General features: G+C 36.3%; 3 protein-coding genes across 5 annotated transcripts in view; all 3 read right to left on the bottom strand.

The window, feature by feature from the left end:
- Positions 1–1391: 1391 nt before the first annotated feature.
- Positions 1392–12035, bottom strand: LOC105042525 (ATP-dependent Clp protease proteolytic subunit 4, chloroplastic). The gene is made up of 2 exons (XM_010919782.4): positions 11489–12035; positions 1392–2053 (listed from the first exon to the last, which is right to left on the bottom strand). Exons 1-2 carry the CDS (start codon positions 11947–11949, stop codon positions 1570–1572), a joined length of 945 nt encoding a protein of 314 aa, XP_010918084.1. The 5' UTR covers positions 11950–12035; the 3' UTR covers positions 1392–1569.
- Positions 12036–14273: 2238 nt separating this feature from the next.
- LOC105042526 (polyamine transporter RMV1) lies at positions 14274–15823 on the bottom strand. Its single transcript, XM_010919783.3, has one exon. The coding sequence runs from the start codon at positions 15785–15787 to the stop codon at positions 14297–14299; it is 1491 nt and encodes a 496-aa protein (XP_010918085.1). The 5' UTR covers positions 15788–15823; the 3' UTR covers positions 14274–14296.
- Positions 15824–23083: 7260 nt separating this feature from the next.
- LOC105042528 (polyamine transporter PUT1) overlaps positions 23084–26656 on the bottom strand; it is a 40593-nt gene continuing 37020 nt past the window's right edge. For all 3 annotated transcript variants that reach the window (XM_010919784.4, XM_019849857.3, XM_010919785.4), the window contains exon 2: positions 23084–26161. In XM_010919784.4, the coding sequence (XP_010918086.1) occupies positions 24701–26161 (1461 nt within the window). In that variant the 3' untranslated portion in view covers positions 23084–24700. The remainder of the gene's footprint in view (positions 26162–26656) is intronic.

Genomic DNA, 26656 nt, shown 5'->3' with positions numbered 1-26656 from the left:
AAAATGAAAATATTTTTCTTAGGTTGGGCCAAGTGGAAGAATGTTAGAATTTATCCAATTAACCCTATCTAGTTGTGGGCCACACTAATATGCATCAGAATTTATTTTACATATTTTAGATTGATTGGAACTCTGACTAAAGATAAACCTCCAATAAAGTGATAGAAATATATTTGATAGTATGATGAAATTGAGCTTTACACAACCATCATGGATAATGTCTATCTTCCAATCTTTGCAACTGATTCAAATATTATATTTGATTGGTGATGCATATTATAAAAGGACATTCCTTACGGACTTGGTCCCCAACTCATCCTAAAGCTTGTGAGGTTCTCTTCATCGGGAATATTCGTAGTTGGGATTAGAAAATCAAGATGCTGCTCGAAGAACATATCCAACTTGATTCTCTCATGGTTGTAAGTGATTGCAGGTTGATTCAATAGGTTGATGTGAGAGATCTTAGATGGCTTCAATAGCCCCTTCTTCATATAAATTTTATTATCTCATAAAATTCTAATATGTCATCCACGAAGAATATAAGAGAATGAAGTTAAAGTATACGAGTTCGATTCAAAATGATGTAATGAAATCTTCCTCCCTTTTACTTTAAATCCCTAAAATGAGCAAGGAGAACTAGCTATTCAACTTCATGGAGTGTCCCAAATCATGGACTGCCGCTGAGTTGCAACTGGCATGGTGTGAAAGATATTTTAACTACTCTCGTGATAACATAGACCTTAATAAAGTTTAAAAGATCCGAGTCTTTCAAGTCCGAGGGTCTGATGGGTGATCAAGCCAATATTGCGGAAGCAAAAAGATTGAAGCCCTCCCATCGTAAGGTGACCGTTACAAGGATGAACAATCCAAGAGTAAAGGTAAGCTATCAAAGGGAAAGTCATTTAACAAGGAAAGGAAGCCCTAAGGTACTTGTTTCCTTTGTGATGGTCCATGTTGGGCTAGAGATCATGCTGGATGCATTCATGCAATAATCAAGGAGCAAAAGAGCCAAGATAACACACAAATGGGTTGCTTTTGACTCCTCAATGGAGACAAAACAAGTTGGGCTTAATGTGCGCATGGAGAAGAGCTGATTGAATATGGTGAATTCTAATTCAAGCTCCTTGGTGATGTAGTTCACGAGGTACATTTCTCCCAAGAAATTTGGAATGGTAAGCTTAATTTTACAATAATGCCCCTTGGGGCATATGACAAAAGACATCGAGTTTTTGAAGCAATTCAACGTACTAGCAATCAAAATTTCTACATCTTCACTAGCTACACCAAATCTAATGCACCTAAAGCAAGATTTGTGATACCTGAAATAATAATTGATAGATAATAACAATATATAAACGGGAATCAGGCAGATTAAATTGTTGAGTTGCATCTCTTGCCAACTAAAATTTTCGATTGACAAAGTAAAATAGTTTGAAGCTTATAAAGTACTCCGTCGCCAAATGAAGTTTAAAACCACACCATCCTACTCCTGTTGGCTGTTATCCATTGGTGCAAAACCAATGCAACAAGCACACATAAACATACAAGGTAGCTCTTCCTAAATGAACATCAGTATATCTCATCATCAGGAATCTCCGGTGTCAAAAATTTCCTAGGATCTTTACTGATCTCCTCGTAATTCAGTTTAGGCTTCACTCTCTCAGGCACAGGTACAAGCGGGATGATGGAATCCCTATCAATAACACCATCAATAATCCCATATTCAACAGCCTCAATAGGGGACATGTAACGGTCTCTATCAATATCTTTCTGGACCTGTTCAAATGTACGACCAGTAAAGCCAGAGATAATTCTAGTGATATTGTTCTTGTTATGCATGATCTCTCTAGCCTGAATCTCAACATCTATAGCTTGACCACTAGCACCTCCAAGAGGCTGATGGATCATTATCCGCGTGTTGGGCATGGCAAGTCGCTTACCCTTGGTACCACCACCAAGGATGATAGATGTTGTAGATGCTGCAATGCCAAGTGCAACAGTCGAAACATCTGCTCTCACAAGCTGAACCACATCATATATAGCCATTGTAGCACTGGAGGCAAACAGAAAGTTGCAAATAATCAGGAGAAATTTGGCAAAAGAATGATAATATAAGCAATATCAAAAAGACACAAATCAAATGAACCAGAACAATAAACGGCCTGAAAGGAGCATCAAATCATGTCATTCAACTTTTACACCAATGCTTCAACTGACTTCATCAGGCAGAAGAGAGGCGAATGGAACAGTAATGTTATGCCTGCAGACATGCAGCAGTCACACATGATATACTTCAACTTGCCTAATTTGTCCATATTCGATATCAATATCAAATACGACACTTGTCAAATATGGCTAAGATATATGGCAGATAATTATTAAATATCTATCTATTTCAAATTGTGAAAGGCTACAATTACCTATTGCATACACCAAGGATACTTCCCAGATATCTTTGAAGAGGAGGTAATAGGCTTTTTTAGAAAAATGTTGACCTTTTAACAATTGATGGTTTATTTTCCAGTCTGTGATGATAATGTTCTTGTATAAAGAACAGACTGTTATCATAGTAACCTACCATACTTTATGGATTCTTTCTCACATATATATAAGAGGTATAAATCCATTCACCATCATATCCTTGCCGCACTATATGCTATTTTTTGATATTGACATAGCCATATCTGTATCCTGCATCAATGTCCCTTGTTCCATAGCTGCATGGATATGAGCAAAAACCTCAAGTAGGTTCCAACACAGCCCCCACCTCCCAAATATAGGATGCCAACAAAGCAAAAGATCTCACAAAGAGATTAGGTATGGAAATTTACCTATGGCTGTCCCTGGAGTTGGCCAAAGTTTCAGGACTAGGTGCATTTTTTTCAGCATCGAAGAGAAAGGCTCTCTGCCTTGATGATTTTCACTGAACTCCTATTGAACCGTTTCCATGTCATGGTCAAATTATAAAGTATTTAGAATAGAACTGTTTGAAGTATCACCATTGATCCAAGGGAGAAAGGTAGGCAAGCCCAGCCAAGGTATCTAGCCATAAATCTTTTGTTCCATTAACAACATTATATATGGCAGAACAACCATTATGGACTTAAAATTGTACTGCATGAGTTTAGCTGCTTAGCCATTGCCACAACATATTGTACAACATTGATAAAGGAAGGGCTAATATCACTAACAAAATGAAAATAAATCAATTTTATGCTAAAGAAGAAACTGGTTTGTGCAGGAAGAGTTAATAAAATGATTCTCAAATACATTCATTCTGATCCTGGCCAAACAATTCAAATAGAAGTCCATAATAGAAAAAGGGAATCAAAGAGTTGAAACAAGAAAACTTCAAGGAAAAGAGGAAGGGAGATCCTATGCTCTCAGTCTGAAGGCAAAGGAGAGGCCTTGAACCTCGAGACACTACCCATTAAGTACATGAAAGGCTAGGGTGTTAAATCTTTCATATTAGGCCATGAGAGTCCTCATCGTCCTTATTTGTCCACATGGACTTCGATCTTCTACTACCTAAAAATCAAAAGTTGTCTTTCTCCCAACACCAAATACAATGTGAACTGGCATATGTCCACATGCTCTTCATAATACAGACAATTGGGTGAAGACCAAAAACTGTCAATCTTATAATTTCTCCTTATAATTAACTCACCTTCAACCTCTTACAGAGATTGCAGATTAGATCCAATATTGTGGAACAATGAAGCTGTCAGGACAGTTCAAACATCAATGATTGTGCACCATGTAGCAACTTGAATTTATATTGGATTAGAAAGTCAAAACGCAGTATCATGTAATTCAATCCCTTGAGCTTCCGATGAAGATATGAGTAGCCGTTGTGCACAGATAAAAATATCCGAGCTAAGCCATACCAATCTAAAATTACAGTCTAAGCACTTCATTGTTGGGCTTCTATATAGTAATGGATGGTGTATCTAAGGCATGCATTATCACACATATAGATGGCTTAACCATTCCTCACACTCTTTCATCATATGATAATAGCAAAAAGGTGTTTTGGAATCTCTTTGGTATGTTTCCTACAAGAAAAGGAAGTGGTTGAATACCCTATGTAGAGTGTGACAGACACTCCATGACTGTGCCAGATGGTTTCTACCATTCATCATCATTTCTCTAGGCTTTAGTATTTATAAATATAAAGCCCACTTATATTAGCATATACACAGTTAATCTAAATACATTTGTCCAATGGATGAAAGCAAAATAAGATGCTAGTTTATCATATTGGATTGGATAAAGCTTTGCAATTTTCACAAGTCATGTATGCAAGTGTCATAAGTTTGAAAGAGGAGGAAGTGTTAGGTAGCGCCATAAGCTAGTGGTAGAGTTCATATTCCCATTAGATAAAGAGAAAAATGGACAACTAAGAGATGCTTCTAGCTGTAAATGTTTCTCTTATAGGTATCCATAGATAAAAGCAACTAAAAATTTACTCGTCAACAAGGCTTCCATTTAATAGAAAGAGTACGCACCATAAAGTTCAATCAGCAAGCTATTGGGCCGAGACAATTAAGAACACCTTACTTATGATATAGATAAAAGTTAAGAATCAAACAATGTAATAGAGGTATTCTATTTAGGTATTGGACATCAGATCCCAAAGATACAAGTTCCTTTTTTCCCTAATGAATAAAATAGTATTTTTCCCAAAGATTCTATATAAATTTCATACATGAAAGATAGTTACCTTTCAAAAAATTCTAATGACATAGTAGAACATCTATGCATCATTCATCAGAAGGTGGGAAAAAGTTAAAACTTATTGTTCATCAAAATAAGAGTTTGAGACTTATAATTAACTTCTTTTCTTTTGTCTTGGTTGACTCAAGAAAAGTGGAATAGATTTGTCATAAATCTAATGCAGTTCTCTGCCCTTCGCCCACCCCCAGCCAGAAAAGCATAAAAAAGAAGGGGAATGTAGGCCCCAAATCATAAAAGAATAGAATAGCAGAACAAATTTGACCTTAGCTTGCATGGTCATTGCTCTAGTAGGAAAACAAGTATTCTCACAATGGCAAACTGTCACCACAATGGTCAGACAGGTACTAATTAAGATCCAAGAGCTTTGATGAGGAGAAACAATCAGTAGTATTGACGTAAGACTATTCTTTGAACATCAACAGAATTAGTTTCTTAGATATATATTAGCTTCACTACAAATGTGGGTAACAACCATCCAACTAGGATTTTATTTTTTCTAGAATTGTTTCAGAATCCTAGTCATCAATGGGACACTTGTTTAATGAATAAACATATGGCTTATTCAATATTTGCATTTTATTTTATCTACAGGGGCTCACAAAAATGAAACCTTAACTCCAATTATGACTTATAGTGTTTTTGGTTGCAAGCAATACTGTAGAAAACGAAGGGGGAATGGAAAAGGAAAATCATTTGAGAAGAAGTTTAGGTTCCATTTGGCACCACTTTCAATTTTCAGTTTTCAGTTTTCACGAAAACTAACACTTTTCTTTTTATTTTTGAGAACCAAAACTCAAATCTTATTTGATAGTCACTTGGGTTGTCCTTGATGGCAGTGGCAGTAGTGATAGCAGTGATGGTGGTGGTAGTTGGCCAATAGTGGCAGTGGGGGTGACCAGTGGTAGTGGTGGCATGACCAGTAGTGGCACAAGCAGCGGTAAGCGATGATAGGGATCGCACGTGGGTGGGCAGTGGTGGTGGCGGTGGGGGTGGTTTTGGTTTTCAAAAGTGAAAACCAAATTCTATCTTGGCTCTCCATTTTATATTTCATTTTATGTCCTAAGTTTATAGTGGTGTTCTACTATGATGAGAACAGAATAGTTCTGCATCATTTTTTATCAAGCCTTCACTTTTTCTATCATTATTATTGACTTCCATATGATTAGCTTAACTATCATTCCTATTATTATTGGACTTCCAAATCATCCTATCTAGGCTCCCAATTTTATCTTTCATTTTATGTCCTAAGTTTACGGTAGTGTGCTCACTCTAACTTTGACCTCCTTAGTTTTTGTAAGCAGTAACCTCAGCACCAAAAAACCCTCATCTTTATATGCATGCAGCCTAAAAGTTAGAATTAGCATTTTAAGTACTATAGCATAATGGGCGATATGAAGCATACCATGGTAAGCAGTAGAATGAGGCATTATGTACCACCCTATAAAGTACCAATACTAGTATGGGGCTTAGGTTGCAACACCCCACCCGCCCCCCCCCAAAAAAAAAAAAAAACTCCCCAGACCAACACAGTACTATTTGTTGTGTAACACCAACAGTGTACCATGTGCTAGCATGGGGCATACCACACTAGGATATAGCATACCATTCTAGTAAGGTAACAGGATAGGGCCCAAACAAGGACTTAAAATATTACTCTCAAATGATGCAAATTGTAGGCATTATTTTGTCTTGTAAATTTCCCTATCGCACAACATGATACCACCATCATCATAAAATTACTCCAAAATCAGTTGCATGGGTTTGCTTCCAGCTCCTCATCTTCTACTACTAAATGCTAGATGAACGATATGATTATACCAAATGAAACTTTTCCATTTTGATAGCACCTATATTCATAAGTATTAATGTTGAATACAATACGATTTGTTTCAGTTCCATTCATTTTCATCACTTAACTTCCATTGCTTTTTCCCACATAATTCCAATTCAGTATTCACTTATGTCCTCTCCTAATATGTATGTTTTATTATAGATGGAATATTTGAGCATGAGGACTTGGATCCAAGAATGTTAAAACTATAATCATAAAAATTGCAAAAATCAAACACATTACATGCATTTTAATTCATTATTTAATATTATACTAAAAAGATCATAAGCTTGCTTTAATGCTCCTCTATAACTTGAAAGACGTAGGATTTAGAGGTGGAAAGGAACAAAATTTGATGAGCAAAAGAGTGACATGAATGGGGTCATGAGAGCAATAACTAGTGGGGTATTATAAAAATACCATCCGAAGAAGGAAGAAGTTTCACAAACTCTAGACTCTAGAGTATGTGACTTTCATGCCCTTGGGTGTGAGGATGAGAAAGGGGCACACATATGGCAAGTATTCGTGTGTTAGCATTGCCCTAAGCCTCAATATTAGACCCTATATTGACAATTTATCTATATGAGTCCGTCTGATATAGCACATTCTTGTACCAAGATGTAGTACATTGTTGAATTACCATGTGGTAAGGTTTGGTACTTGAAACCTTGGTCCCAGTTTTTAGGGTCAGCTTCATGAATCCTCATTCCTTAAGCATTCCTACTTAATGTTACCTCTAATGTTATTTCAAGCTTTTCCAAACTTCTATGAGGAACTCTCTCGATTTATGAACTATGAATGGCTTAAGCAAAATAATTTTTTAAATTTCTTTGTCCTATTTTGATATTTTACCATACTTTTTACATATTTCCATACATATCAAAACAATCTCTGTTCAAAACTCTAAGTAAATGACATAGTGTACATATTTAGATATTGAAACATGATTGTTTCTTAGAAGTTTGGATCTGTGTTCAATCTTTTCCCAAATAAAATAATAGACATGTATCAACACAAGTTGTACACAATAAGCAAGCCCTAGTTGCCTGCATATCCAGGTTTTTATGAGCATATTTCCTTCATAGTTATGTCTATTGAATATAAAAAATAGTAGTAGTACAACCATGAGTCATGATAGTTTATAACTTTGCAATCTAATGACAATATAAAACTAATTATTAAGATTTAACTTATAAAAATAAACACCTATGATTAAACTAGTATTTTTTTACTTGTCGATTATGAATGACTGAAACCAAAAAATCTCTTAATAGTGTACAATGCAAAAAAAAAAAAAAAAAAAAAAAAAATCCTCAACCATTTTGTTGCTAATGTCTCCTAATAAAGAACATTAAGAAAAGTCAAAACAACATACACAAACTTCGGTGCACCAACCACAAGAATTTGCAGGCCCAAATACTGAGGTAATACAGTAATACATTAAATCAGTATGAGTTAGCTGGCAGATCTGTTGCACAGGGCTTCTGTGACCACAGAATGATTTGCAGATCTCTACAAAAATTCAACAGAGCCATAATACAGCATGTTGATTTCAACCTTTCAATCATTAAAAAAAGACAGAAAAATTGTCACCACAGGCTGCAACCTCAATCTCTGCACAGAAATGGGAGGCTGCATTATCTAACAAGTGCCATATCTGATCCACTACCTTGATAGATTGTTATGCTGGATAAATCACTAAGCTGGGCAGCATCTAAAAATTACTAGTAATAAATTAATATAAAAACATATCTCCATCTAAATGAGGGTTGTGGTCTTATTTGTGTTTCTCACCCATCTTGCATGCACATATATCTTAAAACTCAATTTCTCAGATCAATAGTTTCATATTTCTGAGCAGTGATTGTTTAAAATAGAAGCCCATTGCATGCCTATCATTTCAAGAAGCCTATTTATGCAGTTACGAAAACAGAAAAACAACTGAAATATCATGGGAATGGTGACATGAACAACTTATACGAAGGACGTTCAACTCAAATACAACATGTATAATAAAGCTAGTACAGAATGTTATGCTGCCAAACCTGGACTCTTTGGTGGCAAAGGTATGCTAGTCTTCCACTTATCCCCGTGTCCCGTCTATGAATATTAACACTTGATACCTTATGGGTTTACTTGTGCAAGGAGAAAATCAGACCAAAACATCAACTTGTCTTACAAAGTCTCTAACTTGCACGAAAATACATCAAGCTGTCTTATCAAGTTTGTTACTTGCGAGACAATTACTAGGACAATTATGGACCCAAAACTTGCACCTCAACCTACTGCTCACTGATTTTCATGTTAAAGACAGGGCATCTACAAGACAATATGTGAGAAAGTAATTATAATAACCTTTTCAGCCTCAGGTTGACAAAATTATCAGCAAATACAATATTGACATTTTTTTTTTCAACAAAAGAATCCAACTGATCAATCTCATAGCTTCAATTTTGTTTTGGAAAGGGTGCCTTCAGTTTAGGAAATTAGTGGACTGCCAAAACGTAAAACCTTAACAACAGACCACTGATATGGCACACCATGATACACTCAAGTGAGCTCGAAGATTCACACACCTGCTCACAAGCCTGTCGTAAAATGGTTAGTGACTCCTTTCCACTCCAAATGGAACCCACTGTTCCAAAAGGTTGGATGTGACAAGAACCACACTCAAACCATAATCAATTTCGTGTTTCAGGTTTTTCTTATCAGATTCAATGGATTCGAGTTCATAATTAGAAACTCAAGAGCCTCTAAATTACATTTCAAAAAATGGTAACATTATTGATTTTTTTTGTCTCTCTCAAATATCTCTGCTCTCATCATAAAACAACCTTGTATTAGCGGAAAAAAGTGATTCACTGACTTGATTTTCAATATTTGTAAAATCATGTTTATTTTCACAACTTAGTAATTTCCGATAGACAATTACCATGGCTTTTTTACATGAACTCTTATTTAAACATGGTTCTTGTCTGGACTGCCTTGGAGGCCATGTACTGCTTAAACTGTTCATTGGCTGCCATACTTAGGGACCAACCATCTGCCTACCCCTTTTACAGACCAACTGCTTAAGAGGTGCCTACCAATGCTTAGCATGGAGAAGCCACTTTGGACTCTATTTTGGGGCAACGTGCAGTTTACGCATTGTCATGAAAGCAGATTACAGCTCCCGCATTTCCCATTGGTGCCAACCACCATAGTTCCAAGTCCCTCTAATTCCAAATTAGTTGTGTGTGTGTGTGTGTGTGTGTGTGTATAATACATACATACATACATATACACATATACATACATATACACATATACATATACATATACATATATACATATACATAATACATATACATATACATATATACATATATATGTACATATACATATATACATATATGTGTGTGTGTGTGTATAATTTTGTATGAATTTACCATCATTTTGTAGAGTTTCTAGTTGTATTCTCTCACTTAGATTGTTGAGCATACCTCTTTCTACATACAAAGTAAATAAGCATTTTGCTGGTTAAAATAGGTCTTCTAATAAGTATAAAAAAGTCTGTGTAATTTACCTCCCTTCCATTTTGTTTCTTCTGACTTATTTCATTTTTCTAGCTATTTTTGCATATTTACATATTTTAATTTTTTAGCACAAGCCACCTAGGCATCAGCCTAAGCACTATGCAGTAACCTAAACGAACAAATTTATCGAGTCTAAATTTATGATCCACTGTTTTTCTTTTCCAATTTTAATGGTCAAGTTGGTTAGCAGGTCATTGGCCCCATTATCACCGTTAGATGTTTTCATCTATTTTCATGCTTTTACTTGATATTTCCTGAGACCTCACAAAATTTGCATGTTTAGCTTGCTATCCCAAATATGCATATATGTAGACAAATCTACATGTCCTAATTTTAGTGCATAAAATCCAACACCGCTGATTAGGGCCAGAACACATCATGTGATACTCATTGACAAAAGCATTTCTAGACCTCTGTTCAAATCCATTCAGGTCATATTAGGCCTGTCCCATTTTTTCCCACCCTTTCATACAGATCAAAGCACTTCTCTAGCATGCGTCCAACAGTCTCCATCCTAGATGAACAGTCCATCTATATTCATTCTCCATTATTTTATCTTTCATATGCTAAGTCCTAAGTTTCTACCTCATATTAACATTTTATAAATGTTGAATACCACAAGTTTTGTTTCAGTTCTTTTCATGTTTTAATTCTTCCCTTCCATCACTTTCCCAGATAATTCTATTAACTAGTCCTTCATGTCTTCTATAACATGTATAGTGAGCAAGAAGGAGAGAATATTTGTATCCAAAAATGAAAAAGATGTAATCATGAAAATTACGGAAGCCAAACACCGCATGCATCTAGCTCAAGAAGGTAGAACTTGGCTGCAAAAGGAACGAAATGTACCAAGCAAAAAGATGATGTGGACAGGTTCGTCATAGCAATGAAAAATGGTGGAACCGAAAAGCAATCTGAAAAGCATAGGAAAGAATAGCATCCAGAGTAGGAAGAGGTTTCACAGGCTCTACAGTCTGCAACATCCATGCCCTCAGGAGCAACGAAGAGAAAGGACACGTATATGGAACCGGTTGCACAACAGTGTATTCCCATCTTACATTTACTCGGGCTCATGCATAATAAACAGTAAGTTTCACTTCCTCCTTAACAACGTAACACAGTCAATTAGTCAAACATCTGGTACGCCATTGTGCACAACAATGTACATAGTAATAATGAAGCAATTTTATACCACTGTGAGCATTTTTTATACCATTTTTTGCACAGTAAAACTTCAGTAGCAAATCAGCCAAACACTAGATCAAATGAAGAAACGAGGAATATTTAAACAAAGTCAAAAGGAAGTTAACCATAATTCGATTGTTTGGAAGCATATCTCTCGTACCTGAGGGAGCCTCCAGGGGAATTGATGAAGAGCCTGATGTCCTTGGTGGAATCCTGGGCGTCGAGGAGAAGCAACTGGCTTATGATGGCGTCCGCCACGAAGTCATCGATGCTGCTCCCAAGGAACACGATCCGCTCCCTCAGCAGCAGGCCCATCACGTCGGCCTCCGCCCCCTTCATGGCCGTCGCCGGGGTCTGAGGAGCCGTGAAGTAGGGCGAGCTCACATACAGAGAAGACCCATGAGAAGAAGAATATCCCTGGGTTTCTTCACCTAACCCTAAACCAAAGGTTCCGCCATGGGAGGAGGATCTCGTGGGAGGGGAGGAGGAAGAGATGAGGGCGCGGACGGTGGGAGGAGACGATTTATAGAGAAGGGTGCGAGGTTTGAGGGTTTTTGGCGGAATGGATCGAGAGGGGAGGAAGGAGGGTTTGAGGGGAGCGGAGACGGAGAGGGAGGTCATGGCGAACAAGGAAGGGAGTGAGGGGCTTCGGCGATGGTTGCCGAAGCGATAAAGAGGCAACTACGAGGGAGGGTTGGGATTCTCATTGGGTCGCAATTTCTTTCCCCTACCAAATAGAAGGGTAAAAAAAAAAAAGAAAAGGCTCAGAATGTTAGATTTTTTTTTTTTTTTTTTTGGCGCTTTTTCATCGTACCTTAAGTGGAAGGTTCAGGCCTCCACTTTCGTTGATAAGATTTTCTTGGATATACCGTGCTTATTAATTTACCTGATGGCTTTGATTAGGATTATGAAGATGTTTGGTTCATAATTAAAATTAAAATGATGATTAAAATTAAAATTAAAATTAAAATTAAAATTGAAATTGAAATAGTTAAATTTTTATAAATATTTGATTCACGATTGATATCGAAATCGAAATTAAATTTAAAATAAAAATTTAAATTTTTAAGAGAGAATAGAGATCAAATTTTGGATAAATTGAACCATTTTGATTCTATTTCAGAATCAAAATCGGAACGAAACTCCATCCAATCAAATAGTTAGAATGAAAGTTATGCATTTCGATTCTGATTGTAGACTCCATCTCCCCTCGGCCAAACATCCTCTATAAGTAGATTGAATTGATCCACTTCTGATCTAGAATCGATCTAAAGTTAACAATTTTTGAATTAGCTTAGGTTAAAATATATGGCCAGTTTTGGATATGGATCATATTTGGATCCTTAAATTCCCAATCCAAATCCGAAGCGGCTCATATCAACATTTCCTAATTAAATCAGCTGCCTTACGTAATTATCAAGGCTTATGTTTCAATGTGCATAGTTGGAATTGGGCAGGTAGAAATAAAGAGTTATGCATTACAAAGCACACTAATTTTTCACTTATCTTTTGAACTGTTTCTTTTTTTTTTTAATTCAAAAAAAATCTTTTGAACTGTTAACATCCAAAAACTTTGTTGATCTTAGCAAAGGTAAGTTGCAGCTTCCTTAGATATGAGCTGAAAAGTTTACTGCCTGCCGCTATGTAGTCCTCAGAACTACTAGATCAAAAATAGAGAATGGGTAAAACAAGCATCAGATACATGATCTATGCTTACATTGTTGAATGTATGCATTATGAAGCTCACACTTTCAAGCCAAACCTATCACTAGGTTGACAAGCACATGTTATAGTATGATTTATATGTTGTACATAAACCAAACCTATCAACTTTGTCTCGGGCAAGTGTTCCCTAACTAAAATGAACTCAGAGATTATACTAGAATGTGAAAGTCGAGATGCAATATCCATAACAATCAGCTAAACTGCATCTGTTTCCTAATTACAATAATGTTTAGGTAAACTCTTCTTGTGTGAATTCAGACAGCTTTAGTTGCCATCTTTAGTTTCAAGAAAAATAGAGAAGAAAAGATGGCCAAAAAAACCACCTTCTGCAGCCAATCTACTCCATTAGTTGATAAAGTTGAGCCTATAAAGTCTACAAGCAAAATATGAAACAGACAATAACATCAGACAACATGAAAACCATTCCCCAGTGATCTCATTCTGCAAGAGTGAATTGCATTGGACTACCAGGTATTAATAGACTACACAAGTCGTAACCCATAACAACAACTGCAAAACAGGGAGAGGCCATGCTATTGATGTTGACATGATAAGAATATCGTGATGCTTCCTGTGGATTATGAAAGGACAAACCAGACCAACATGTGAGTACCTATGTTGGCGTGCATTCATTCCCGCATCAGTTTTATTGGAGAGATCTTGAACACCTGTGTAGGACCAAAAAATCTAAATAATATTTTTCAAACAATCTTTTTAGAATAAGATCCTATATTGTTCCTAATGACATTAGGATGGATCCAGCCTACAGCCTATATAGACTACAAGACACTACAATACAAGCTTTTTGAAGCTTACCATAAGCTAATCATGACGTTTGTAATTGAATTTTGTTGGACTTGTGATTGAATTTGGACTCTTAACTTGGTAAAGATGCCAGTGTTTAAACAAGAGAGGAATATAAGAACCCATACTATTGTGTATTCAGTCTCACATTAATCATGTATTAGAGAGATCTTGAGTGCTTATGTAAAATCAAGGAACCCAAATAATACTTTTCAACTAGTCTTTTTTTGTGAGATCATAAGTTGTTGCTTAACATACAATCACAGAGTGACAAGATATCATCAAAGAAACCTAATGTTAATTTGTCATAATTACTTCGCTAAATTATAATAATGCATAATGTTAGGTTTCATCTACATATCATGAAGCGAATTTCAAGCATCATGCTCAAAGACCATGCAAAATATGTGCTCATACTCTCACCAGACACAAGTTTTAACTAATCTATCAAAGGGTATAAGTCCCTCGAAATCGGAAGGAGCTGTAGTTCCTCCATTGCAAGACTTCTCCCACCACCATCCGACAATTCAACAGCATTCTTATTGTCAGTAGCTCCAAAATCAGGAATTTCAGGGCTTTTGGAGAACCTCAACCACTGCTTCTTCTCTACAAGCTTCAAACAAGGCTGCAGAGTAAGTCCAATAATCACCACGAAGAGACTTATTACCATGATTTTGGGAGAAGCAAAAGCTAACTCGACAAGCATCAACAATGTAGGAGGAACAAGCATCAATATGCTGCCACTTAACCCGAGTGGTATCTTAAAAGGTCGAGTTACCATTGGATATTTTATCCTTAATCTAATGAAGGCAAGAAACTCCAACAGCATTCCAAAGCAGTAGAGTACATTTTCTGCAGCAATGATCTCTTGAAAGCTCATCCAAGATAGCAAGAGAACACCAGAGGCAGAGAACAAGATCCCCATGACAGGAGTCCCATGATGGGACCTCATGCTAAAAAGCTCAGGGAGCATGCCCCATTCTGCCATCCCAAGAAGCTGATAAGAATAGCTACTCATTTTAGCAACAAACATCCCCATGTTGGATGCTGCTGCTGCAACCTGCATCAACCATGTCAACCAAAGCCCACCGACAATCCTCGAGATAATGGAAAAATAACCATCTGTCCATGACTCTCTATCAAGTGGTACTGCTCCTGTGCCAATGAGGAGGGGAAACAAGTTTGCCAGGATAACCAAAATTGCTGCATAAAAGAGAGCCTTTGGCAATGATTCTTTTGGATTGTCAAGCTCTCCTGCCAAAGTACTGATTGAATCCCAATAGTTTAGGTTCCAAAAGAGTGTATTCAAGTACAAAGTCCAATCAACATGGTGGAGATCAACCACTAACCATCTTTCAGGCCTCAGCTTTGGAATAGCCATGAGTCCCATAATGATGAAAGGAAGGATTGAGAAGAGACCAAGGGAGATTGCAACACGTCCAACTATGGTCAGTCCTCTATAATTCATGTAAGTTAGTGCTGCTGTCAAACTTAACACTGCAAAAGTTCTTGGGAGTCCTCCTCCTAATGATGGGATGACAGCTTTTAGATAATCCAAGAATAGTACTGGATATAGAGCATTGTCTATAGCACCACTGATCCATTTCATCCATCCTTGCTGAAAGCCCCAGTATGGACCAAAGGCAGAAGAGACCCACACCACGTAGCCTCCATTCTCCGGGAACATCGTGCCCATCTCGACGGTGATCAGTGCTTCAGGAATGCTCCATATGAATGTGAAAACCATAAAGCCAAGGATGGCTAGGAGGGGGCCTGCAGCTCGAACACAGTCTTCTGCACCAAATGCACCACCAGAGACCTCATGGTAGATTAAGAACACGAGAGGTAGAATTGAGAGCTTCTGAAGATTATGTACCCTTTGAGCTGCATCATCAAGGCTGTGGTGATGGACATGAGCATATTCACCCATTGGAATAGAAGATGATTGAGCATTTGCTTGGTTGCTCCCTTTCTGCAAACAAGTAATAGAAGATGATTGAGCATATTCACCCATTGGAATTTTTAGTAATAAAAGGGGGATGGCATACTCTCTGCTTCCCTTTCACTCAAAAAAAAAAAAGTAATAGAATGTTGAAACAATTATAACAAATTTATGAAAAAAAATTCCAGTTTAGCAGATAAAATTGCAATTCCATCTTAATTAATCAGAGATTACACAAAATAGGGATTTAAACATCTAAACACCAACCCATCAAATCATCTTTTCAAATTCTATTCATTGTCAGAATATCTGAATACCTGTATAAAAAGTGAAATGGGTTTTTTAAAGCAGGGAGAAGCCAAGAATTAATCATGGGGGAATCGGATGCAAAGATCCTACTATCAGCAAAAGGTAAGAACTTTCATGTAGAAACCTTTTTTATGACATCCTAGCTTTATAATTTGCTTTGCAAATTGATTAGTTAATGCTTCACGGCTGCACATCATGCAATGCCAAATGATTAATCAATTGATTGAAAAAAACACAGAGAGAGAAAAATTAAAGAGAACAGAAATTATGAAATGTAAAAGCTTCAAAAAAAAAAAAAATCATGTACAATTGACCTAAATCTTATGAGGCATGTACCGCAGAAATCCATACAGTGATGAATTGGAGCAAGGGCGATGCTTGACGGATTTATCATAGCAATGGATACAGAGAATGGGAGCATTTGACAATGTCTTATGTGGGTCATGTAGAGGAGATAGGAGGATACATTTCAGAGAGAAAGAGAGAGAGAGAGGAGAAAGGTGGTGAACAAGAGAGAAATATTCAGGATTTCCTTCTTTGTTGCTGGTGATTAGGAAATCCCCAATTTGACAAAGAAGGAAGTCAAACATCCTTAGCAAATTAGGCACCTCCTAAACGGCAATGGGAACCATGAGTCGAGAGAGATGTGGGAGGGCTTGTGCCATAATTTTTGGAGTGATTATAGGGTTTACTAGAGGTCAATAATAATAGAAAGTTCTAATTTTCGGTGCCGAGATCTTAGGAGAGGGAGGGGGAACCAAAATGTAAGGAGGCATTACCTAAACTACCAATCTGGACACACCTAAATCTCAAAATCTGTTTATTCTTGTATTATATCTTGATTAATTTATTAAATAAAAATGATTGTAGGTATAGTTTCAAGTTTTTGACTTTTCTTAGTCTATTAATATATATTATTATATTGAGCAATATATGTTGGCACCTTCAAAATATTATATTGTTTTTATCTAATTTTTTATATTTTTAAAATTTTTTCATGTTTTAGAGATTCTATGATGTGTCTGATTATACTCTATTATATTTGACGTTTATATTATTTCATTCTTTCCTTCTATTTGCATCATATGCTGAAAGAAGATGTGTATTAGATGTATGTGCTGGTCATGAAAGATAATAATTTTCCATCATTATTTTTGATGATGATATAAATCATACCTAACCACTTTAATAATAATAGCACTTCAAAACCTATATCATATATTAAAAAATATTATCATGATAACAAATGGCATTTTGCTTTAGAACCCTTCCATTCAGCACTTCCATGTAACATTAGCAAAGGCACAAAGTGATTTTTTTAAATTTTTTTTCCGTTTTGGTGCGGCTTTCATCTAATTTTTGAGAATGAGGTTGTTTTGAAAAACACCATCTCAAATGATATTTTTAGCTGTAAAAATATCATTCTAAACAATGTTTTTACTGCCAACTCATCCACCCTCCTTGTTACATTGAAATTTATGAATTTATCCTTAAAAAAAAATTGAATTTAATAATTGCCATTCACAATGGTACTTTTGAAAATACCAAAAGAAATGACGTTTTTAAAAATAACATCATCAATGATGCTTCTGTAAATAGCATTTCAGCCAGTTAATCTCCTTTCACCACTCTATTGTTCACTTACTCGCTCTCCACCCCCTGCGACCGTGTCCCCCATGGCCGGCTCCGTGCCCCCCTTCCCTCCCTCCCTTCTTCCCCCCACGAGTCCCCTAACCTCCTCGCACCCCCGACCACCTCCCCCATCGTACTGCCTACGACTGCGTCCCCTACGGCTACCTCCCCCCTCGTGCCGCCTACGACTGCATCTCCCATGGCTACCTTCACCCCACTCCACCTCCCCTCTCGGTGCCGGCCCCGATGAAGCCTGCACCCCACACCCCCATGTAGCTCCGTGCTTCCCCTCGATCCAAAAAAAATAAAAAAAGAAAAACTTAGCCTCGAATCACCCCCCCACTCCAACCACCCCCCACTCTCAACGTCGTTGTTGGTCATTGCCGTCGGTCATTGCCCCCTAACCCAAGTCCTTATCATCGGGCATTGCCGCCGGTCACTCCTAAGTACTATTTTTTTCACGTTCTCTCTCATTCTCAATCTGCCCGACCTTGATGACCAAAGCGAGCAATACTGTAAAAGGACAGCTAGAGGAGCCTTGATTGTTGCTAGACATCATCCTTTAGGTAATGAAATTAGTTGGGATGGTTGTGTGATATCCATTAACTGATAAATTTAGAGAAATTTGAACGTGAGACTCACTGATAATTTTGTAGCTTGATTTTAACTTGACAGCAAACCTAATAAAAGCATATAAATTAGTTTCCTATTTTAATTATCAATATTGTGCAAGTCTAACTAGTGTTATAATGGTTCATACCATAACTAGTGGATCAATTTTCTACCAATATAAAGAAAAAAGACTAGTAGATGGATTGGCAATATCTAGTTAGAATAGACCAATTCATTTTATTCTCTTGTGTGTTTGCCCATTTTTACTTTATATTGATATATTTTTGTTGATTTTTGTTGGTTGTTATTTGTTAAGTTGATGGCTACAGCATGTGTTCGTGTATTATTGTATTACGATGGTACAATACAGAGTGGTGTTGATGAAACGAAATATAGTATGCATCCTACTTCTTCCATATTTTCATATTTCCATATGGGCTGGGAGGATAGCTGACCTGGCAATAAAAACACCATTTGAAATGATAGTTTTACCGGTAGAAATGCCATTTGAAATGGTGTTTCTAAAAGTAATCTCATTCTTGGAAATAAGTTGAAATGGACACCAAATCGGGAAAAAAGTTTTAAAAAACCCTATTCTAAGAAGCAACTCAAAGAAACAAGCCACGGGCATACATCTATGCTTCTATTGTTATATAAATTTACTGTAAAATTGACTTTTTTAAAACCAAGCAATTGCTAGTTTTTAGATATCTGATTCAACATGGTTTAGTTTTGTAGGATGATTTACAAATTTGTCAATCGTACTTGTCATCTTCGTGCCATAAAAATAAATTAGCATTGTAATAATCTAGTCCAATTGGACCAGCCCACTATAAGTTAGCCCACACCCATCCCACATAAAAAAAAAATTAAAAAAAGATTAAAATGAGTCTTCTCCACCACATTTGGCTAAGAATTGGACTCTTAAGGATTGCCAAAAATCTTCAAAAGTCCTCTATAAATCCCCTTCTCCCCCTATAGACTCCACCCTAAGTAGTCCACTCTCTTTTCTCTTCTTTTTCTCTCTTTTTTTCCATTGAAATCGTGGACTACCCTCATTGTGTCTGTTTAAAATCATCACCAAAGATGTTATTGAAGCCCAAGGTAAGCCTCGACCCTTCTTCATCCCCTTCTTCTCTTACTTTTGTACACGGCCACCGATAGTCGATTTCGTCGGAAAACCTACAAAGGCCAATACCCTATTTTTTTCTATTTTAGTCGAGCCTTCTTCCTCTATTTTTGGCCACCGCTGCCATCACCTTCGATGCACCCATGGGTCGTAACACCCATCTATCTACCATCTTTTTCGAAGGTCTTGGCCACCAGTGATTGGCCAAATGATCAAAAAAAAAAGAAAGAAGAGGGGTGGGTCCCTTGTTTTCTATCTTACTTTCTTATTTTTGTTAGCTGGCCACTTATCATCGATCGTCCCTTGCTCTGCCACTGCCAGTCGCCGCCCACTACCAGCCATCCAACCATCAGCCACCTTGCTCTCCTATTCGACCAAGAAAAAGAAGAAGAAAGGAAAAGAAAAAGAAAGAGAAGAAGAAGAAGAAAGAGAGAAGTTGTCTCTCTCGTGTCTCTCTAAGATTTTTCTCTCTCATGTCTCTCTCTCCTTCTCTTTAGTATTTCGCTCTCCTCCTATTTTCTCTCTCTAGTTGATGATTGGACTCTAGTTTGTTATGTTCTCTCTCTATTTTCTCTCTTCATCATTTTTTTCTCTCTAAGAAGACCTAAGGACTCCAGTATAGGGCCATCCTTTCCTCTTTTAGAGATCTTTGTTAACTCCAGCAAGATTATCCTAAACTGCCTTGGTGTCTGGATGGTCTGTCAAACCGATCACTTGGTCAACAATCTTCTTTTATTTTTATTTAATTTTATTAAATTTAAAAAATAAAAATTAATTATAATTTAATATTTTAACAGGATTATCTAATTCTTCTAACGAAGTATAAAGATTTAGGATGAATAAGATAAATAGATCTTATACTTTTTATTTATTTTTAAATTACTATATTTTTCATACAAATAATCTGTTACTAATGAAATCATATTTTTTATAAAATAAAGATTAACATATGAGATATGAAAAAATATGTTTATTATGACCATAATTTCATGAATATGTTTTATAAAAATATCATATTTATGAAGCATGAATTTTATTATTTTTTTATCTACATATATATGTTTTAAAAAAAAGATATAAAGATTTCAAAGATTCTCAAATAGCTATGAATGAATCCTTAAAATTGAAAATGTTGACATCTAGAGCTAATATCCACAAAAAATATAGTCCCACTAATAGATATAAAATTGACATACGAAATAAAAACTCTGTCGATTAAGAAACATGGTTCTATCACAGATATAAAGTAACCATAGCATGAATATCTATAAGTAATACTTTGAAATAGGACATGAATACCTGACAAGAATGATTTACGAATCATGTTTACAAAATGTTCAAGAATTTATACATGTATGATTATCTTTATGACTTATTTTATTATATGCTTTATGAAATACTTTATTTTTATAATATCTGTTATTTTTTAGATATTATATTATCATCAAAAAAATTAATGCTTAATCTAATAAGAAAGCATAAGTTTTACTTACTGAGCTTGTATAGCTCATACCATTTTATTTTTTTTCTTTCACAGAGAAATAAGGTTAAGAACAATGAAGGATCCAGTTTTTAAGTCTGCATAGCAAGCTTAAAAATTTTGCAGTTAAAACCTAGTTTATTTCATAGTCATAGACTTATAGTTAACTATTTTTGAATTTTAAGACATAGGTTTGGTTTAGATTTAGATGCTATAAATCAGTTTTGGTTTAATTAAGGATTTGAATTGAACCTATTTATTACTTTTATTTATAACGCATCTGTTATTTTATTTGAAAAAATAAATATTAGCTTCATGTTATCGTGAGCTGTACCCCTCCTAGCATGGTCATGTCATATCCCGATTTAAGACATGACAAGTATTCTATAGTTTAAATTGGTAAGTAGTTTATTTATCCTAAGATGTGAAGATCAAGATAACATCTATGCAAATCATCAGCTTGACTTGCATTTGTATTACAACTATAAGCATGTCAAGGTAAAATTCTCTTCTTGCAATGAATCTACTCTGCATTTTTGTATAAGGTGCACTATAAAGTCTTCCTGCAAAAATTTTTATAATAGAGAAAATAAAAAAGACAGCAAATTAAACAAAATGCATTCACCAAATTATATGTGCAATATGTCCCATTCATCAAACACGAGGGGGTAGAGGTAGAATATATTAATTGATTGCACATGCCATAAGAACAGATAAAGAATAAGGAGAGAATATATTATCTTGATGTCGACTTGATTAGAATATGCTTGCCACAATTTACAAGCAAACCAACCATAAATAGCATTTAATTTAGTTGAAGCAACATCTAGTGGAATATGTCCATCATGACAAGGTTATATTGGCTATACATGAATCAAGTTCTCCATGATGAAGAAAAAAATTGATGGTAAATTTTGTATATAAACAATGAACTCGATTTCGAGCAGCGTCTATCGAAAAGTCCACAAACAAGTAGTGCCAATACTCTCACCAAACAGAAGATTAATCTACTCCATCAAGAGCAGCATTCTTATTCTTGTTGACTCAATGCAAATCATTTCATAAGGGAGAGCCTCCAGTAAAGTTTTAATTAGATTATCTATCTCTCTAGCTAAATTACTGATTGAATCCAAATTGTTGAGAACCCAAAAGATTGTATTTAAGTAGAATTTCCAATCAACATTGTGTGGATCAACCATTGCCCATTCTTTAGGCCTCAATTTCGGAAAGATGAGGCCTATTATTATGAAAGGAGAGATCTACAACACCCCAAGATAGACAACAACCTATTTAATGATGGTCAATCCTCCTTAACTTGTATAAGTTAGTGCCAATGTGAGGACTCGTACAGATGTATGTTTAGTCCCACATTGGTTATATGTTGGGTTGATCATGGGTATGCATACAAGGCTCAGGAATCCAAAAACAACCTTCCTATTAATCTTTTTGGATGAAGCCATGTGTCACTACAAATGGTATCAAAATAAACCTGGCCCATGATCTATATAGACTAGGGGTTTTTGTAGCACGAGCCCATAATAGATTGACCATGGCCTATCATGATATTTGTGATTAGATTGATTATATTTAGACCCTTAGCTTTGCAAGGACACTGTGACCTAAATACAAGGTGTGAATGCAGAGAGTGAGAGGACTTATGAAAATATATATTTAGTTTTATATCGATTATGTACTAGATAGATGACAAATGTAATACAACTACTTTCAAAGCTAAGACTGCATGCATTCTTGGAGGCTATAAGGTTTAAACATAAAAAGTAAAGCTTATACACGGGAAGTGTATAAGAATCTGTGAGGACATGTATTTAGTCACATATCGATTATATACTTAGTAGATTTTAAATTCATAAATAGAGCCAAGAAATTTAAATAAAACTTTCAAAGCTAGACAAGACATGGGCAGATCTTGGAACATACATAGGGTACTGTGAATATCTTTGTATCCACCTATTGATCTTCCAAGTAAATTGGACAGGCTGAAAGATTGTCACTGCTGTGCTTGGAAGGAGGCAGTCTGACAGGAGACCTCTGAATCAAAGACCTATTTCAAACTTTTCCCCATCCAAACGCTCTGTACAAGGTGAATAAGACCAAGCCCAAAAAACCAAAGGATAGCATTACTTCCAAGTGGGGAAATGAGATACTGTTTGGCCCACAGAACATATCACACAACACTTTTTTTAGAAGCAATGGAGGAAATGAGTCACTTCCCCCAGCTTTACTGATACATGGTGAAAAGGATATTTACAGAGAGTAATTACAACATAACAGGAGGTAGAAGAGGAGATTCAGAGTTTTGGAGCTCCATAAATCCTTTGAGTTCAGCAGCAGGATTAAAGAACTCATCTGAATTTGCTGAATATCTAGCATTTTGTCAGAGAAATGTATCAGATAACATTAGGAGATATCACAAAATCTTTCAACATGAGGCTTGCCTTCTGATTAGGCTAACCCACTCTGTCTAGTACCCTTCCAAATGGAGAAAAATATTTCATTGCACATGACAACAACCCCTCTATCAATTCGATCTCACTTTTTCTTCTATCAGTTTACATCCTATGGTTTTATAACTGGAAAGAAGTCTAAATTCCTTTTACAATTTTATGCATCATATTCTGATCCTAAACAAGTTTCTGACCTCATCAACAGTAAAAAATTGTAAGTAGCATCTTCATTAGGTTCCTTTGTTCTATATTTTCCCTTAATCAGTCCCTGTCATGTATGCAAAAATAATAATTACAATCTACTTGAGACTGAATTCTCTTTTGTCTCAAAAAATATCAAATTACTATCATATACAAAATGTTTCTCCAAATATACACCATAATTTACTCTAGTTAATATATTAGCCATTGATTGATCTCACAAACCATAAAACTTTTGGCATTTCACTTCAAAACCTTTTGAATCAAGAAATCCGAAAAACTCTGCTGCTCTTAGAAAAGGCAAGTAGCAGCTACCTTGTGGATAAGTTGAAAAATTTATTGCCTGAAGCTATAATGTTCCTGAAACCATTAGACCAGAAGCAGAGCAAAGGTAAAACAAGTTGGCTCGGTTGTGAAGCCCATGTTATCACCTGTTATCTCTGTCACTTATAAGCATTCTTTGATTTAAAATTAACCATGAGTTTACTTATACTAGCATGTGGAAATCAAGATATACAACTACAAAAATGTTGAAGTAAACTCCTCTTTATGCAATCAGGCAACTCCATTAGCCCATTAGGTAGGCAGAAAGTGGACAACTAGAATATGAAAAAACAACTACAACAGACTAGCTGAGAGGGTTTTCTACAAGTTATTCATTTGCTTAGCATAGAGGGGTGGAGCTCAGACATTTCCTTTTCTCAAAAAAAGACTACTACAACATACTGCACGAGACCTATTAACCACAAGCTATGCACATATTTGATGATTTCACCATGCAAGATAATCTTGATCTTAACATCATGATAATAATCTTGCGATGCTTCCATAAATTACAGGACAACGAAGCAAACCAGTAATAGCATGTGATTAGATAGTGACACCATATTAAAGAAGGTATCTGATGTTGTAGTTTGCGATAATTATTTGCCTAACCTGAACCTGATTGTCCACAATGAAGTAACAGTTATAATGGGAGTTTTCATACATAAACTGAGAAGTGCTTTTCAAGCAACAGGCATCAAAGGCCATGCAAAATATTTGCCTACACTATTACTAGACCCAAGAACTAACTAATCTATCAAAGACTCAACAGCATTCTCATTCTCAGTAGCTCTAAGATCAGGAATATCAGTTATTATGGAGAACCTCAACCACCGCTTCTTCTCCAAATATTTCAGACAAGGCCGCAAAATGAGACCAATAATCACTGCCACGAAGCTTATGATCATGATTTTGAGTGAAGCAAAAGCTAGCTCAACAAATATCACCAGTGTAGGAGGAATAATAATCAATATGCTACCAATTGTCCCTAGAGGTATCTTATAAGGTCGAGGCGCCATTGGACACTTTATCCTTAATCTCATGAAGGCCAAAAATTCCAAGAGCATCCCAAAACAGTAAAGAATATTTTCAGCAGCAATAATCTCTTGAAAGCTCAGCCAGGAAAGCAAGAGGACCCCAGAGGCAGAGAACATGATCCCTATAAGAGGAGTTCCATACCGGGACCTCATGCTAAAGAACTTTGGGAGCATGCCCAACTCTGCCATGCCAAGAAGCTGATAAGAATAGCTGCTCATCTTGGCAATAAACATCCCCATATTGGATGCTGCTGCAGCCCCCTGCATCCACCACGTCAACCAGACCCCACCAATAATCTTCGCAATATCAGAAAAATAACCATCTGTCCATAGCTTCCTATCAAGTGGAATAGCTCCAGTGCCTATCAGGAGGGGATACAAGTATGAAAGGATAATAAGGATTGCTGCATAGAAGAGAGCCTTTGGCAATGATTTACTTGGGTTGTCAACCTCTCCTGCCAAAGTACTTATTGAATCCCAGTAATTGAGATTCCAAAAGAGTGTATTCAAGTACAAATTCCAATCAACATTGTGGAGATCAACCACCAACCATCTTTTAGGCCTCAGTCTCGGAGTAGCTACAAGCCCCATAACAATGAAAGGAAGGATTGAGAAGACACCAAGGAAGACAGCAAACAATCCAACAATGTTCAAACCTCTATAATTCATGTAAGTTAGAGCTCCTGTCAAGCCTAATGCTGCAAATGTTCTTGGGAGACCTCCTCCTAATGCCGGGATAACAGACTTCAGATAGTCTAAGAATAGAACTGGATATAGAGCACTGTCTATGACACCGCTAAGCCATTTCATCCAGCCTAGCTGAAAACCCCAGTATGGGCCCAAAGCAGAGGAGACCCACACCACATAGCCTCCGTTCTCCGGGAACATCGTGCCCATCTCGGCGGTGATCAATGCTTCTGGGATGCTCCATATGAATGGAAAAACCAGAAAGCCAATGATGGTTAGGAGGGGGCCTGCAGCCTGAACACACTCTTCTGCACCAAATGCACCACCAGAGACCTCATGGTAGATTAAGAACACTAGAGGTAGAATTGAGACCTTTTGGAGAGTATGTACTTTTCCAGCTTCTTCAACAAGGCTGTGGTGATCAAGGTGGCCACATTCACCCATTGGAATAGAAGATGATTGACCATTTGTTTTGTTGCCCAATTTCTGCATGCAAAGCGACAAATTGATCTCATTTGAAATACTGAACATTAATTTTCAAAAATATTATTTTTTTAACATATTAGAAGATTGGCTAGAAAAGAATTTTAAAAAAAAAAAGGACATTAAAACCCATTAAAGCATTTAAAGATACATCAAAGCATTTCTTTTCACATTATAAGAATATCTAATGACTTATTTAGAGAGAGAGAGAGAGAGACAGGTTTCTTAAGAAGGATGCTACCATTCCTTTCATTATCAATAATTCATGAAATAGAATCAAGGAGAATTTCTTCTTAGTTTAAAGAGTATTAGACCATTTATATTCTTCGGCTATACCACTCCATCTATTCTCTTCTCGGTTTTAAGCATTTTAAACTGGTTCATACTCACCAAAAAATTCCTCAATTTGTAAATTGGGTAAGCCCGAAAATGCATTTTTTGAATAGAAAAAGGGGAAGGAAATCTAAGTATCTAACTGGCAAATGAACAAAGTGAAGA

The sequence above is a fragment of the Elaeis guineensis genome, chromosome 4, assembly GCF_000442705.2.
Source record: "Elaeis guineensis isolate ETL-2024a chromosome 4, EG11, whole genome shotgun sequence".
Taxonomy (NCBI): Eukaryota; Viridiplantae; Streptophyta; class Magnoliopsida; order Arecales; family Arecaceae; genus Elaeis; species Elaeis guineensis.
This window is presented reverse-complemented; position numbering and strand designations above follow the sequence as displayed.